Source organism: Bos mutus, chromosome 17 (genome assembly GCF_027580195.1).
Source record: "Bos mutus isolate GX-2022 chromosome 17, NWIPB_WYAK_1.1, whole genome shotgun sequence".
Classification (NCBI taxonomy): domain Eukaryota; kingdom Metazoa; phylum Chordata; class Mammalia; order Artiodactyla; family Bovidae; genus Bos; species Bos mutus.
The window spans coordinates 18,333,050-18,350,401 of NC_091633.1; the positions used below are offsets into that span (position 1 = coordinate 18,333,050).

General features: G+C 44.0%; 1 protein-coding gene across 2 annotated transcripts in view; it reads right to left on the bottom strand.

Moving 5' to 3' along the window:
• Positions 1-256: 256 nt before the first annotated feature.
• ATP2A2 (ATPase sarcoplasmic/endoplasmic reticulum Ca2+ transporting 2) overlaps positions 257-17,352 on the bottom strand; it is a 57,761-nt gene continuing 40,665 nt past the window's right edge. Inside the window, exons 10-21 of one of the 2 annotated variants that reach the window (XM_005901231.3) lie at positions 17,139-17,241; positions 16,158-16,289; positions 11,014-11,136; positions 10,705-10,923; positions 9,668-10,003; positions 8,449-8,669; positions 7,825-8,027; positions 5,965-6,050; positions 5,549-5,682; positions 4,868-4,985; positions 4,664-4,784; positions 257-950 (exon numbers count right to left, since the gene is read on the bottom strand). In XM_005901231.3, the coding sequence (XP_005901293.2) occupies positions 937-950; positions 4,664-4,784; positions 4,868-4,985; positions 5,549-5,682; positions 5,965-6,050; positions 7,825-8,027; positions 8,449-8,669; positions 9,668-10,003; positions 10,705-10,923; positions 11,014-11,136; positions 16,158-16,289; positions 17,139-17,241 (1,810 nt within the window). In that variant the 3' untranslated portion in view covers positions 257-936. Of the gene's footprint in view, positions 951-1,032; positions 4,785-4,867; positions 4,986-5,548; positions 5,683-5,964; positions 6,051-7,824; positions 8,028-8,448; positions 8,670-9,667; positions 10,004-10,704; positions 10,924-11,013; positions 11,137-16,157; positions 16,290-17,138; positions 17,242-17,352 lie in introns of those variants that run through there. The other variant, XM_070386186.1, reaches the window with a different exon arrangement.

Here is a 17,352-nt window from a genome sequence, read left to right on the forward strand (position 1 = left end):
TCTGCTCTCCTATTGGCATAGAGTCAACAGGAACTTCCTGTCCCTTTTATCTACCCAAGGGCACAGGGTGCCAGGGTTGGAGGCCCTCAGTGCCCATCACCCACCTGCGCCTCCCACAGGAGAACAGTCAACAGCACACTGTGAACTTATCGTAGAATAGATTTATTTACCTGAAACCATGTCTGTGCAATGCTTGTTACCAGCACAGAAATAAACTGATCTCTATTTACAGTCTAAAGTCAAACATGCGTTGTGATAAACTGACGTTTAGCATTTTATTGATATAAATGCATCACAATATTTGTATTGCACCAACATCTGTCTACTGCTTCTGATTTCATTAAATAAATTACATTTAATACAGTGCAAAATAGCTGTTTGCACACTCAGGAAAATAACTGAAGTTATGAACTAGAAGCCTACATTTTTAACCACTCAACACCTGTAGTGTTTTCAATAAATTTATAAATAAGCAAACTGTACAGGGCCAATTAAAAAGTAGCATGTTTCAATGACACCATAGAGAAATCTGGCTACTTACAACTGAAGGCATGCATTACAATTGAATATTGTACATTTATTTAAGCTATGATACTTTGCACAGAGAAATACGGAGACTTGGCTGATGGCTTCTAAGTTCTTGGATAAGGTTTCAGAACCTCATTCTTCTTGCAGCAAAGAAACCAGACTTCTCTGGAGAGGCTTTCTGATTCATTAAGTTAAATTGTACATTTGTTATTATTTTGATTCAAAAGCTAAAACCCCACTGGTAATACACGTTTCCTCCACATAACACACAACAAGTTGGGGACTTTTTTCTAATTTTCTTTTTCCCCCAACATCAATCATGCAGAGGGCTGGTAGATGTGTTGCTAAAAAACGCACATGCACGCAACTGAACACCCTTAAATTTCTGCAAAATGGTTTAGGAAGCGGTTACTCCAGTATTGCTGAAAAGGAAAGAGAGAGGAAATCAGCTTTATGAAATATGGGGAGGAAATGTTAGAATAACTAATTTAAGACTGGGATTAATAGTGACAGATGAAAAGGAATGTTCAGTTTGATCTTTTAAGATTTCAGACCAGCATTTCTGATTAACTCACAGGCCCCTCCTGTCATTTGGCTAGAGTATCCCACCAGGCAGACACTTAATCGCTTCAGGTTTAACAGAAGTTGAGAAAGTCCTTGGTTAGCAGTGCAGGGGGTGAGGAAGGCCAAGCAGAGTGAGCAGTATGGTAATCAGCGCCAAGCCTCTAGCTCCTATCCCTTCCTTCCCTCGGGACCAGCCTCTGGGCTGCAAGCCCAGCCAGACCCAGTCCTTGAAGGGGAACTGCTTATCACTGTTCCCTTTCAAGAAAAAAGGCTGCAGATTACCCTCAATTGTTAACTGCCGGGTGGTGGTTTTTCAGTGTGCTGTATGCACATTGCAAACACAGCAGGCCTGGCAGACACTGAGCTAAGGCTTGTGGTCTCAGATATTCCTGAGGTCTGCCCACCACATGGACATGCAGGGGTCTGGGCCCCAGTCTGAGGTAAATGGAAGCAGCCACTTGTGAGGGAAGGTGGCAGTTGCCCTGCTTGTGTCTGAGCTCGTGCAGCTCTTCCTACCCAGCGTGCCACCTGCTCTATGGAGATGCAGAATGAGTTGCTGGCATGGCACCCCATTTAGGGAACATGTAAGAATGCCATTTCCTGGGCAAAGGAAAGAGGTCAGTCTGGGTATGGGGTGGCAAAAACCAAAACACTGAGGGGATGGGCCTTCAGCCCACTTGCTGACAGGAAAGAACCTAGAGCAAGTTTCAGGCAAGAGCTGCCTGTGAGTCCATGGGCAGGGAGGATGAGGCCGACACTGCCTTCCTTGCAGGTACCTGGTGAGGATGGCTGGACTCCTCCTGCTCCCCACAAGTTCAGGGGCCAGGGATGTGCCCACAGCAGCACCAACTACTGAGGAGGTGCCAGTGTGGACATGGTTTTTGGTGGCAAAGCCTGAAGCAGAGCAGCTAAGGGGCTCTGTAGCACCAGGTTTCCCTGACTCCCAGCTGTCTGGGTTGAGGGAAGTGGGTGCCCAAACCACCTGTGGATCGGACAGGCCTGAAGCTGAGAAACCACAGGGCAACAGCCACCCATACCATTAAACTTCCGTAAAGGCCAATAAATCATCAAGGAACTGAGTCAGGAAAAGTTGACCATTGAATAGCACCCCACCCAACAAGCTCAGACATCCTGGTTTGGTTTGCAGCCAAGACACACTCCTTGCATTTGATTTGCTCAACTTGTTTCTTTCTGCAATTCATAATGCTAAAGTTGGCAAAACGTACCTCCTATAGTCTCTGCCAAGCAAACCAGCTTCCCTTTCCTCTGAGGCCTCAGGGAGCCAGACCAGGACTCTGCGTTAAGAATCCGTCTCCATGTGCCCTTTCTACCCCGTACACGGAAACCTCTTAAACTTTGGCAGCACCCTGTTCTGCTTGATACCTGTTAACCTTCCTCATACTTGCAGCATTTACATGTTATTCAGCTGGCCCTGTATCCGGGTCTTCAGGTACCCACGAGAACACGAGGGGCTTCACACGGAGGGAGCTACCAGCATGAATATGTACTGCCTAGGCCCTTCACTTTGGCTAATGCTCGGCTGTGGTCTAGTAACTGCTTTAATGTACCCTGGAGAGAAAAGATAAGTCTTAGCTACAAAGGATATGACCCAGAAGGTAGAAAAAGATGGCCTACTTAAAAATGAACCAGGGAATTCCCCAGTGACCCAGTGGTTAGGACTCTGTTCTCACTGCTGGAGCCCTAGTTCAAAATATCCTGCAAGCTGTGTGGTGTGACCGGGTAGGGAGAACAAAATGATGCATGAGTTTACTGGTTCAGTTACTTGCTTTCGCTTGCTTTTTGCTTTTTAATGATCCAGGTAGCAAGATTCTGGGACCAGTCCTTGCCGCTAACAAAGATCAAAGAAACTGACAAGTTTTCCTGTGATCTGCATCTCAGCGTTTGTTGAAGGTACCTGTCAGTCTGACCAAAGCAGAACTACTCTGTCTTCCCCCAGGTCCTCCCTGACACCTGGCTGTGCCGCTGTCCAAGGTAGTGGGTGGCATCTAGAGCAGCCACTCCAGCCCACAGGTGCCATGTATCGTGTACCCGCTCCTCTCAGGGTGCCTGACTCATCAGTGTCTTATACAGCCAGCTCATTTAGTGGCAGTCACCTTTAGGCTAAAGCATCCAAATTCCAGGGAATACTCACGTTAGTTGATGGATGTTGGAAGGCATTGGAGGAAAACACCACAGTTAGGACTGTTAATGACTTATACACTGTTGGTAAGACTGATCTCGAACATGCGCAAACATTTATCATAGTAACAATGGTGGTGGTTAGTGCCACATTCAAATAAAAATAGTTCTATACAATATGTTCATTTGGTCATGTGCTATTTACAAATTTTACAAAACACACACACACACACACACACCCCCTTATGTCCTCTACACCAGGCTAAAATAGGCCAGCAGAAACTTGCATAAAAATGTATCACAAATGACAATTAGCGCCTATACACCAAAAATAAAATTCCTACAATGACCTACGCAGCAGAACAGGATCCTTCTTCCCCTTGAGCACAGTAAATAATTCTGAGCTAAGAACCTAAGAGAACTAAGCCACTTAATAGTTAAAAACAAGACGGTTATTTTTCTCTGTCCATTTAAAATGTTTTATTTTTCTTTTTAAACTAGATTGTGAAGTGCCACTGAAATAGGCAATGTTGGCAAAACAATGTCTGTTACAATAAAATACATTAGACATTTAAATAAATAACCTTAAAAACTATGTGAGGGGACATGAACCCAGTCGATTGAATCTGGAACAATGTTTTCTGCACAAGCGAGAACAAGCATACCTCTTGTTAAGACTGATGTAAACAGAACCATCAAAACCCTACAGGAGAAGCAGCGAGCAGGGTGGGGGTGGAGGTGAACACAGGGCTGAGGGGTGGAGGGGTGGCAAACCAAAAAATACTGACTGAGGTAGCAGTACTCTGCTCAGTGCAGAAAAATTGGCTTATGAATAAAAATTAGACTGTGATCTCAGATTAAATCCAGATGATCATGCAAAAGACACAATACATGCTATTTAGTTTTAGAAAAAAACCACACACATTCACTTCCTAAAATCTGCTGCCAATTAATTTGCTGACAATGTCTGCTGGCTCAACTATTTTTTTTACAAGGATGAGTATTAAACAGAACACTGTACATGCTTTTTTTCATCTACAAAAAAATATTTGCATAAAATAGTGTTAGTTCTCTGTACATGTCAATGGACACTTTAATTATGTGTATAAAAAAGGAAAATCTTGCCCCACTGAAGTCAGAAAAAGCAAAACAAAATCTAGAATATGAAACTTCCTTCACCAGCCAATATGTTCATGTGAAAGTTCAGCAGAAATAGACAGTTGCTTTAAACAATAAAAAATTAATTGATTAAGTTAAACATCTTCTTTATGCAAAACTGTCAGTCAAGACCAGAACATATCACTAAAGTTAGTGTCTGTGCTATAGACCCAGATCACCAGGGGCATTATGAGCAGCACAAAGGGCCAGGAGATCCCATCGGTGCATGCCGAAAACGAGCAGGGTTTGGTGGCAGGCTGCACACACTCTTTACCAGGTTCTAGGTAGTTGCGGGCCACAAACTTGAGGGTCTCATCCATTAGAATCACAGGCAAGGAGATTTTCAGCACCATCAGCCATTGGGTCAAATTCAGCGGTGTGATCTGGAAAATAAGCTGAAACACAAAGAAACCTCATCAAGCTCCCCAACTTGCTGGACAGGCAGACAGGCCCCAAACGGGCTCCCCACACTGCTTACTGGCAAGGGTTCCACGTAAAGGATTAGGAAGTGGAGCGACATCGACAGGCAGATGGAGCCCACGAGCCATATGTTCTCCCAAGGGGGCATCCTCAGCAAGGACTGGTTTTCAGACAAGCTGTGGAACAAGGAGAGGCAGGTGAAATACGCCCACCAAAGGGCAAAGGCATGTGCCCTCACTGACAGAGTCTGTTCGGAATCACACTTCAGTAAGGTCGACGGCTGCCTTGGCATTGCCCACTGACCTAATTGTATTAAGTTTCTACGGTGGCAAAGTTAAGGAATAACATTCAGATGTAGGACAGATTTCAACTTAAATCTAGGCTTCGGCAGAGTGATCTTATTTCAGTGGGTTCAAAGCTGCTCTCAATTGCCCTTGACACTTAGGCTATTTTGAAATTTCCATTTTTGTCACTGGCATAATTAGATGATACCGTCTGTCTTGATGCTAAAGGGCAACAGCTCCTTCCCTGTGGGCACTGAAGTCCCTATTTTTGGCCTCTGCTGTCTCTTAAGGAACATGTGGCTAAGCACTCCCACTGCTTCCTGGAGGCGATGATGACTTAAGCTCTTAAAACCGGTGCTGCTTGTTCTTCCTTTTGGGGAGGGCAGAGCTTTCCTATGACTCTAAATCAACCATGACACACACAATCCCCCGGCACATTAGCAATAGTCACGGACCTGTTAAGGGCGTTGCACATCTCTATAGTTACTAGAACAGAGAGCGCCATTGTCATTGGATATGGGGATTCAAAGACCGCACAATCCACGCCTTCAAAGTCCGGGTTGTCCTCTTTGCACTGTAGGAAATGACTCTGCAACAAAAGCCCGACACCAAGTTCCCAATCAGCCAAAGACATTTCCAAGGTCCACACACATTCCACACTAAGCCCAGAACACAGCCCCACACACGACCTCACCCCATTTCCCAGAGAAGCCCTGGTCTTTCAGAACAATCTTAGATGCAACTGCTTATTGTTCAGTTCTTAAGAGTATTTGACAGACATCCAAACCACAGAAAGCTCAAGGACACCCTTGTACGTGAAGGCTTACAATGCATCTGCATTTAAGGTACAGAAAGAAAGATGGCTACGTACCAGCTGGTAGAAGGACACTCTTGGACCACCCTCGGCAGCAATGAACCACCACGCGGCAGCACCCACCGTAGCAGCGCCAACGTAACCTGGAACAAATATCACGACGCTAATACACATGGGGTTCACAGCTTGCAGCATCTCTGCAGGTACTGCTTCATGGGCCAACCCCCGGGACGGAGATCAGAGATGTGGGGTCACTGAGCCTGTGCCGCCACCAGCACCTGCTAACTCGCATCAGCTAAAGCAGTTAGAGGGTCTCCACAATGAGGGGATGTCTGTGGTGCAGAAGAACTAGGCAGCTTCTCCTTTGAGAATCTGTGAGGAAAGAACCTGCTAGAACTACTAGAATTGGGAGGACCTTTACACCAGTCATGCCCTCTCTAACCAGCAGCCAGTACGTTAAGGCTCGGGTACCTGTCGTCCATGTGATGCCACACTGTGCTAGAGCACCAGATCACCCCTCCATGACTGCTTGGCAAACTTAGGTTTCCAGTGACACTCTAGTGTCTTTGCTCCATCAGAGTCCTGGCAGAACCCCCACATGGAAAGGCCACTAGAGCAGTTAGTGCAGAACACTAAGCACACGACAGTGCTCAAAGCCACTTCTGGGACTATCCCCGCCCCCAATTACTTTTGAATTCAAATTACAAAGAAGCAACAAAGGGTAGTAGAGAACACGGGGACTTGCGAATAGACTGTCCCAGTGCAGTAGTAGCCACTCAAGTTCCAAGCGTGCATACCCTCTAGCCCAGCAATCGCAACAAAACAGTGGGCAGGTGGTGTACCGACACAGAACTACCCAACAAAGAGGGAGAACAATGCAACGACAAGGCTCAGACACAGCCGCTTACAGCACAGCATCACTTGCAGAAGTAAATACGTAAGACAGATCCGTTTGCTGGGAAGCCACGTGAGAGACTGCTGCTGGGGCACTGGCTGGCTGAGTCCTCCTGTTTTACACTCTGAGTGTTAAGTCACGTCAATTTACTGAGGAGTCTCCTATGGGACCCTGTGGGTGTGCGGTCACTCAGTCGTGTCTGACTCTGCGACCCTTTGGACTCTAGCCTGCCAGGCTCCTTTGTCCATGGGAGTCTCCAGACAAGAATCCTGGATTGGGTTGCCATGCCCTTCTCCAGGGGATCTTCCCAACCCGGGAATCAAACTTGCGTCTCCTGTGTCTCCTGTATTGTGGACGGATTCTTTACCCACTGAGCCATCAGGGAAGCCCTGTGGGATCCTAGGGACGTCATTTAGCCTCTCTGGACCTCACTTTCCTAACCTACGAAAAGAGAGAGAGAAGCAGCATCCTGGGTCAGGATGAGGTGGACAGTGACAACACGTGCAGAAGAGCCAACACTGCTGATAAATGCACAGGACCCTGCTCTCACTCAGGGAAAGGGAGTCTTGGTGAGGTAAGGCCTGAGTTGCCCCTGTTATTTCCTTTGCCCATGGGTTAAATCTGAGAACCTAATTCACAAAGGCCAAAGGAAGAACAAAAGCCCTAAAACGAGGGACTAACCTTACTGTAAACTGGATACATAGCTCATTAACCTGAAAGAGGACAGCTGCCATATTGTGCTACCCTAATATGGGGATAGAAAAAAAAAAACGTGCTTTTAAGGGATGAATTTATGAAGTGTTTGGACTCATAAACGTTTTGTTTAAAAGTCAATAATATAGTGGCTAAGGCTCCATGCTCCCAGTGCAGGGGCTGGGATTCGATCCCTCGTCAGGAACTAGATCCCACATGCCACAAGAGTTTGTATGACGCAACGAAAGATCCTGTATGCCGCAAACTAAGACCCAATGCAGCCAAATAAATAGTATTTTTTAAAAAATAATATAAAAAACCATACTCACAGCCAATAGCCAAGTAACGGAAAAAGAGCCACCCACTGATCAGTGGTTCCTTTGGGTTCCGGGGTGGTTTGTTCATAATGTCCAGATCAGGAGGGTTGAACCCCAGGGCAGTGGCAGGCAGGCCATCTGTCACCAGATTGACCCAGAGCAGCTGGACAGGAATTAAAGCCTCAGGAAATCCAAGGGCTGCTGTTAGGAAAATACTGTGTCCACCCAAGGAAAGAAGAGAAAGACCCCAAATTATTTTTGCCCACTATTTAACATCAACATCCCCTCCTCTCCCATAAAAATTGGTGGACAGCAACGATTACTTGAAATAACTTTTCCCCTGAGTAATCATAAAACATTTATTATACCCAAATTCCAAATTAACTTAACTTTTAGAAGGCCAAGAATTTGATGTCATATTATACAGTTAATTTAAACCCCTTTCTCTGTTCAAGTGTGTCCTCTGCACACTGCGGTAGTCGCAGGCAGCCCTCCTGGGGGCCAGAGGAGCACCTTTACCTCCACTAGGGCCTCACCCTCCACCTGCCGCCCACCCCTCCCACTGCACCGAGAGCAAAGCTGCTGCCACATGAACCACCAGCCGAGGGAGACGCACAGTCTGCCACCGGGACTCACCAGACAACCTCCCCGACATTAGATGAGATGAGGTAGCGGATGAACTGCTTCATGTTGTTGTATATGGCCCGTCCTTCCTCCACGGCAGCCACAATGGTGGAGAAGTTGTCATCAGCCAGGACCATCTCAGAGGCTGTTTTAGCTACGGCGGTGCCAGAGCCCATAGCAATGCCGATCTCAGATTTCTTCAGAGCAGGAGCATCATTTACACCGTCTCCAGTCTGAAAGGCCAAGAAACCCACCACTGATTTGCACACCTGTTACCTAATACACACATTGCCAACAATCACTTGGCCATCCCGAAGCCAGGGAATGAATGGAGCTGTTGGGCCTCTGGACAACTAAGTTTTCTGGGAGAGTTTTTTGTTTTTGTAAGCTGGTGTCACAGAACACATTTTAACCTGGGAAATGTGAAACTGCCAAATGAACTTACAGGTGACACTTCAGAGGAAGTAAAACAAAGGGGTCTTCAAACTGTTATTACTTATTTTACCAAACAAAACAACAAAATACGTGTATCCATATGGATAAATCTCAAATAGAGCAAATGCAGACAAATACATAAACTATAATATGCCATTTATGGCCAAAAATACTTAAATATTGTCTACAGATAGAAAACTATCATTCCCGTGTATGTTTTCTATACTTTTACTGAACACCCAGTACTGAATCCAGAATGGTGCTTTCCTTGGAGAAAGAACGGAAGGGGAGGAAAGAGGAAGACAACTAGAACAGCTGGTTTTTAGCAACAAAATTGTTTTAAAAACTGAAAAGTTTCATAGACAAGCAGCAAACGCAAGCATGACACAATGTTAACATCTTGGTGAAAAATCAGATGCAGGGAAGACTATGGGAGATGCTTCATCAACAAGCTGTTCTCAGAGAACACATCACCAGTACCATCTCACTTCAGGCGAGGTTTTCCAAGTGTGTGATAGAGTACGGCGTAGTTAGGTCCTAAATCAGCTTTTAGAAATGTGAGATACAACACATACATTTTAACCATGGCAAATACGTCCCCTGTGACTGACGCAGGCTTCTAGGTCTTAAACTTCCCCAGAATCTTGCATGCCAATAGAATCCTTGAGAAACAGCCCAGATCATGACAAAAAAAGAATTTCCAAATATGGGACCTATTACTAAAAATTTAATGATCAGAATTAGAATCTGCTGTGTTCGTGCAGTTTGTTACCTGTACATGTCTACAGACACTCACCATAGCTGTAATCTCATCAAACGACTGAAGAAATTCTACAATTTTAGACTTGTGGGAAGGTTCAACTCGAGCAAAACAGCGAGCATTCAAGCAGGCTTCTCTCTGGGCTGAAGGACTGAGCTCATCAAACTCGCGACCTGTGAAGGCCTTGGCTGTCACATCCTCGTCCTGCCTGAAGATGCCAATGCGGCGGCAGATGGCCACAGCAGTGCCCTTGTTGTCACCCGTGATCATGATGACTCTGATGCCTGCCTGCCGGCACAGCTTCACAGAGGAGGCCACTTCAATTCTCGGAGGGTCCAGCATGCCCACACAGCCAACGAAAGTCAGATTGGTCTATGGTGAAATAATCACCTTATGTCAATACAGGAAATTCTGTTTTTTCCCCCTTAGTGCGGAGAGCAAAGGTTTCTGCATTTTCTTATGGCAAAATTCACACCACTGATTGTTAATGTAAATCCAATGAAGAACAGTATTAACTCTAATAAATCAGAAGCAAAAATATCACTACATTCTTGACACCAAATAATTCTTGAGCTTTCATTAATAATATTCTTAAAGAAAAAATATACTGAAGAATAGGAACATATTGACAGCAGCCAATCAGTGACCCATAGTATCAAATTTGAACTTGAAACTTCCTTGTTCAAGACTTCAGGAAGCCACATACCCGAAAGGAAAGAATTCCAAGAGCAGAAGTAGACAGGATCTTTCCACTTGAACAATTTGAGTCACTAATTAATGAATATTTTGAAAATGTCCCCAATTTTTAAATTATCTTAAGGTACATGAGAGCAGCAAAACAGGTTTTTAGCCTTGATTGTACTTTGAAAGTAACAGGCCTGTATTAAACTGTTAACTGTGTGTGTTTGAAGCAGCAACTTAAAATTATAAAGATGATACATTCGGCCTGCAGGAAAACAAATAACCACACCCCTTTCTCAGCAAAATCGAAACTCATCTGACCTTTTATTGAAGGAGTGCTACCTAAACACAGTGAATGTGCAGGGTGCGGGTGAAGCTTTTCATGAGCGAACCTCGTATTTGATGAAGTTGGCAGAGTCCTCAAGGTTCATTTCTTCTCTCCTTAGTGGGTTGTCGTGAGTGGCCAAGGCCAGGCATCGCAGTGTGTCACTGCCACTGCCCCATTCCCGAATGACAGACATGATCTTCTGCCTGACTCCAGGAGTCATGGGCACTTTAGTACTTCCGACTCGAATGTGGGTACACCTGTCAATGACACCTTCAGGAGCACCCTGGAAATGTTAGAACAATAATTTTACTTACTGGCTCACTCGGGATTCTAATCCTGGTAAGAACGTTTAATTGCAGTCTGCTGTACTTGCCTTCACAAACATTTTGCTCATTGATGTCCGACTTGGTTTGTTTGGTGTACAATAAACTGACATTGATTTTCTATCGCGTGAAAACTCTAGAGTAAATTCCTTTTTCATCAATTGTTTAATGACCTATAAAGAGAACATATATGGAATATTATTGGATAGCAATTTCTATAAACTTTTGACTTTTAACAGTTAAACATTCACTAAATACTTATTATGTGACAGGCAATGGAGATGTAGCAATAGACAATAAACAGACAAGTTCCCACCCTCATAAAACTTACCCTCTAGTCTGGGAAAGACGTACCAGAATGTGAAAGTAGATTATAAGTGCCATGGAGAAAAAATTTTAAAATAAGCAAGGAAGAGAAAATTATGTATGTCTAGGTTACAATTTTACATACAGTACTGAGAAGGCAATATTTGAGTAAAAACATGAACGATGTGTGAGTGTGAGCAGAGAGAACATTATGCAGACTGACGTGACCAAGCAGTTCAAGGAGCCTCCAGGGCAACATGGCTAGAAGGTTTGCAAGAAAGGTTCGGGGTTAATAGCAGGGGTTGCAGAAGCAGGTTGTAGCATCCTCAAAGTCACTGTAAGGCATCTGGCTTTTTTAATAACAAGTAAAACGGGAAGACAAAGGAGAGTTTCATGCTCTGGCAGTTATGTTAAGAATTAACCGAAGGAAGGGCAAGGGACACCACACCACTTCAATATTTTAAATACTTTATAGACAGCTAGTGGCTATATTAGATGTCAGCATAGTGACAATATCTAAAGTCATAAGAAGAGAAGAGTTCAAGGGAGTATAACTGCAGACAGAAAAGCCGAGGCCTGGGCCCTGGAGCCTCTTGGAAGATACAGCCAAGGAGATGGGGTTGGGGGGAGAACAAGTAAAGGACTCTCTTAGGGAGGGAGAGACTGAGAGGATAAACTGACAGCTCAGGTAAAACAAAAACTGAGAATTAACCTTTAGATTCAGATTCCATTGGTTTATCTCTATATATAGCCATATTACCATAAAAATCAACATACTTTATTTATCCTTTCCAATTTTTTGTTGGCTTTCTTTTTCTTACCTTATTACATGAACTAGGGCTGCCAGGACTACACTGAATAGAAATGTTGAGAGTAAATTCTCTGAGCCCATTAGGAATGTTAACTTTGTGTAATTACACCATCAGCCAGAAGATGCTTGCTTAGTTTTTATCATAAACTGAGATTAAATTTTATCAGATGCCTTTTCTGAATTAAATGATCTTATGATATTCTGCCTTTATTCAATTATGTGGTGAATTACATGGATTTTCCCCTCATTCAGACAAACATTTAATAATAACTGTAAAAATCCCAAAGAACCTCAGCATCCAACAGAGGCAATTATGAGTAGAATAAAGCCATCCTCTCAGCCAGAGCAATAAAAGGACAATCACTAAATTCGACATTATCTGACTGATATATTATATATCTATGTTTATTTTTTTCAGGGTGGGGCTCGTTGGTGGCACACACCACACGGCCATCTTACAGGGATCAAGCCAGTGCTCCCTGCAGAGGTAGCGCAGAGTCTTAACCACTGTGCCACCAGGGAATGCCCATGTATTTAGTTTCCATTAAGTGTTTGTACCAATGGCTCTGGGAAGACTGCAAGAATGTGAGTGACTCTGAGAGAGGTGTGACCTTGGCACCAGATACATCCTGTGTGCTCGATCACTTCAGTCTGACTCTCTGTGACCCTGTGTATTGTCTGCCCATGGACTCTCCAGGCAGGACACTGGAGTGGGTTGCCATGCCCTCCTCCAGGGGGTCTTCCCAATCCTTGGACGGAACCTGCATCTTTTACTTCTCCTGCACTGGCAGGTGGGTTCTTTACCACTAGTGCCACCTAGATACATCCTGGGTGGAGAGAACAAAGCCACTGCTTCCAGGACCAGGGCTGTGAAATCCAACAGTCCTATCCAAGGGGCCACTCGGCCTTAAAAGCTGGTCCTGCTCTATTGCTGCTAGTTGTTTCCCTTCATGGAGTAGTTACAGGTCATCAAGCAATTCCAAACTTCAGCCTTCAGGTTGCCTCTGAAGGGTTTAGTCAAACACCAACTAATAATAGAGCTATCAGACAATGTGGCTTTGCTTACTGACAAGTGTGGTGAATTCCCTAAAATAGAAACAAAGGACCCGGACTTGTTTCATGGAAACCATGAGTCTGGGCAGGATGCCACAGGAGAGGCCTGAGACCCTTGTGGCTGCGAGACTGTTGGTTGTGAAGCAGGAATCGAGTCACTGTGAAAGACTCTATACTTCAGCTGAGGCACCCTCCATTCTGGCAGAGTTTTGATTTCCCTGGAAAGTATCAAAGGGGCAAACCGACATAAAGGGAACAGAGTGCTAGAGTCTCATTCTCCCTCACACTGTGAGACGGCAAGTCACTGAGGGCCTGTTTCCCTGCCTGCAAGTGTGAGACTGGACTGGATGGCCCTAAAGTCCTTTTTACAAGCTGAGATTTGGCGTGGGACTAAATGTTTAAATAGTCGATGTCTTTAACAGGTGCACTGCTGCCCACCTTAGGCTACCTGTGCCGTGAGGTGCCACCCTACTCCCCCAAAACACTGCCTCATCTGCTCTCGATACCCAGGGAAGGATGAAAGAAAGTCACCATATATATAACTAGGAAGGCTGTATTTATAACCTCCTGTTTCTTTCTTCTACCAGAAAACCCTGACTGAAGGAAGAGTTGCACTAAAGTGCTACGACGAGGAGCCTCAAGCCCTGACTGGCTGCCCCTTGGAGATGACAGGTATATAGGTCTGACCCTAAGAGCTTGTGTGTAGCAGAGCCCAACTCTGAAGAAACCTAAAGTCCAAGGCTGGGAGGCAGTGGGTACTGGGAACAGGTCTGGAGGACCCACTGCAGACCGCGCTGACACCCCCCGCATGCACTGCAGGGAGACGGCGTTCACCCTGTTGCAGAGCGGCTCTGTGCTTCCAGGTCTGCAAGGGCAGGACCAGACGCAGACTCCAGGGCCTGACTTGTTTCCTCCTGGGTCTCTTCTGCTCCTGCTTGTCCTCATAGTCTCTTCAACCCCTATTCTCTGGCTTCTGCAGCTTCCATTTCTGAGCTTCCTTTGGTTGCTTCTGGGCATCTAGGCTTCTTCTCTTCCTCTTATTCTAATTTTACCTGCCGCTGCCTGTCACCCTGACCTTCGTGTATGGTAACATCTTGTTCGCATGTTGCTTACTCTGCTTCTCAGCTCAGCAACCACTCACCACTCTGGCTAGAACAGAGGTTATTGCTTAGGTCCATTCAGCGGGCATCACCATGACCACAAGCGACAAGTTGGTCAGCAAACACTAGGCCTGAGCCTGAGCAACCTGAACAAGGTCCATGTCATGGAGCTGCCAGCTCTTTCTGGGGCCACATGCTGGATCTGTCCTGCAATGAACTGTCACTGGGTTCTGTGACCTCACACACTTGGTGCAGCTAAACCTGAGTAAAACCATCTGCAACAGCTGCTGGCAGACACTGACCATCTGGTCGGCCTCCAGCACCTGGGTCTCCTCAACAGGCCAGTCCACCCTGCCTGCCACCCTGCTCAGCCTAAGAGAATCCTGGCTCTGGGGCTCCGACAGGCAAGGGAGAATAGCTGAGGGACCACACATTTGTCTAGTGTTCGCACACCTAACAAGACACACCTGCACCCCCCCGTATTGCTACTCCACTCACCATAGTTGTAGTAATTCTGCTCAAATAAATACAGCATGTCAAAGTTTTAATTACTACTAGATTTAATTTGCTAACATTATGCTGAGAATCTCTACTTCTGTATTATGAAAGTTACATCAATGTCAGGTTTTGCTATCAGGGTTATGCTGGTGATAAAGGTTTCGTTCTCTGCCATTTTTGGTGTGGCCACACTGTACAGCTTGAGGGCAAGTGTCAAGTCCTAACCACTGGACAGCCAGGAAACTTGTATTTCCTGAAAACTTGTATTTCTTCAGTGTTGGCACAACTGGGCCTGAATAATTTGAGGGGAAGTGTAGATTTTGAATTATAGATCCAGTTAATTTAACAGTTTATTCCATTTTTCTTAGAAAAATGTCAGCTTAGAAAGCTGTGCTACTGAGAGGATTTGTTGATTTCTTCTATGCTGTCAAATTTACTGATATAAAAATTTTCAGAACAGCTTTCTGGTCTTGTCTTTATTATTTCCTACTTCCTTCTACTTGTATTTGTTTTTCCATTTTCTTCAGATGGCAACTTATGTATCTTTTTAATTGATTTCTAGTTTAATTCTATCATGGTCAACAACAGTCTGTACAATTCTTTGTCATTTGTTGAGTCTTGCTTCATGGACCAGCAATATTGTGTATTCTGGTAAACTGTTCCTTATGGATCTGAAAAGCATATTAGGAGCAGCACAAGAGAAATAAGGGTTAAGTATATTATAAGTGTTGCTGCATATCCTGATTTTTTTTCATCTGCTTGTTCTATCAATTTTTGAGATAGGTGTGTTAAAATCTCCAACTCTAATTGTAAATCTGTCTAGTTTACCTTTTATTTCTGTCAACTTTTGCTCTGTGAACTTTTAGTACTACACTTGCATAAACAATTAGACCATTTAACACAAGGTCATGGGCAACTTTGATAAGAAGTTTTGATAGACTGGAAGGAGGCAAAAGCGTGATTGGAGTGGACTCAAGAAAATGGGAAAAGTGAAATAATACATAAAAACGGTTCTTTGAGACATTTTACCATGAAGGAAAAGAAGCAGGTGCTTAAGTGAAGAAGTTTTAAGATAAAAAACAACTATTATTTCTCTACTGAAGATCCAGTAGAGACAGGAGACTGATAATGCAGGAGAGATGCTGGGGCTTATTGGACAAGGAGCAGCCGGGTTTTACTGGGAGCAGAAAGAGTACATGTCACAGCACAGGTGGCTGCATATGGAAACTGTCCATTGACAACTTTTATTTTCTTAGTCAAATGGCCAGATCAATTTATCTTATAGCGAAGATGGAGGAAACACTGAGAGAGAGTTTGAGGAAATAAAGTATAGAGTAAGTTGTCTAATAAGAGAGTGAGTGGGTGGACTGAGGACATATGGTAGGAGCGATGGGCAACATGAACACCACCAAGCTCAAATACTGACCGAGTTGCAGGCATTTGCTCGTTCTATTTTAGAAAGACCCTTCAATTCAGTATCAAATACATTCATCTTCTCTACCAGGCAGGTGAGAGCAGTCTCTGTAGCTTCTCCAACTTTTTCATACACACCCTTTGCCTGTAATAGTTGAAAGCATACAAATTACAAAAAGGGAAAAGTAGTAAAAACAAGGAAATTTCCTTTAATAATGACTTTTTTCCAGAGAAGGACACTCTGTCCTCCATTACATCATTGTTCTTTGGGTCATTTTTATCCTATCCTGGAGCACATGATCCAAATAATTACAAATGAACTCAAAGGACAGCTGTGTGTTTGTTCTTCTTCTAATAATTAGGTCTTTCATTCCCCAGAACTAGAAGCAAATAATCACAGTATTAACTGAAACATGAGAGCCTGCAAATAGTATTTGTAATTCCATGTCATTATTTATCATTCTATAGAATTTATATTCTGTTTCTGTTGGGGACTGGCTTGTCTTTAGAAACCAAAAAATGTATCTCACTGTTTATAATTTAAAAAGGAAGGAAAGAAGGTTTTCTGTTGGTTAAATTTTACATAATAACATCATCAAAACAACCTTCTAAGCCTCAACCTGTCCTCAAGGATGCAATGATACCCATCTTAAAAAGCCAAGATCAACACCCTATACTTTCAGGAAAAAGTATCCTGGGTTTTACTCATTTATAGTAACTAAGCTACACACAGAAGAGAACATCATGTATGCTACAACTCCTAGGTGAGTAACTGCAATGCTCAGCCACAGAGAATATTATGAAAGGCTCCCAGCTTTCTTTGGGTAGATCATGCTGGCTCTGATAAGAGACAAGCTCTTAATGGAAAGGGCAAATAAAATCAGGAACTCGTACTTTCAAAAAGGGAGGAAGGAAGGCTAGATTTTCATCCCACCCACCGCACCCTTGAACTAGAAACAGCCAGGTCTAGTTTCTCATTTATGAGGAGGCTCACCTCATTGTAATCCAAAGCAGAGTCATTACAGAGAGCACAAATTGTCGCCAGTTCCACAAGACCATCATACTGATGACATTTCACTGGTTTATCATCTTTATGTCTGTCCGAAGAAAAAAAATAAAGCGGTCAACTGTGGTCATTTTAATTTATTTTTTTACTAATAAATAGAATTTTGTGTACTCTAGATTGGCAAACATTCAAAAGAATTCAA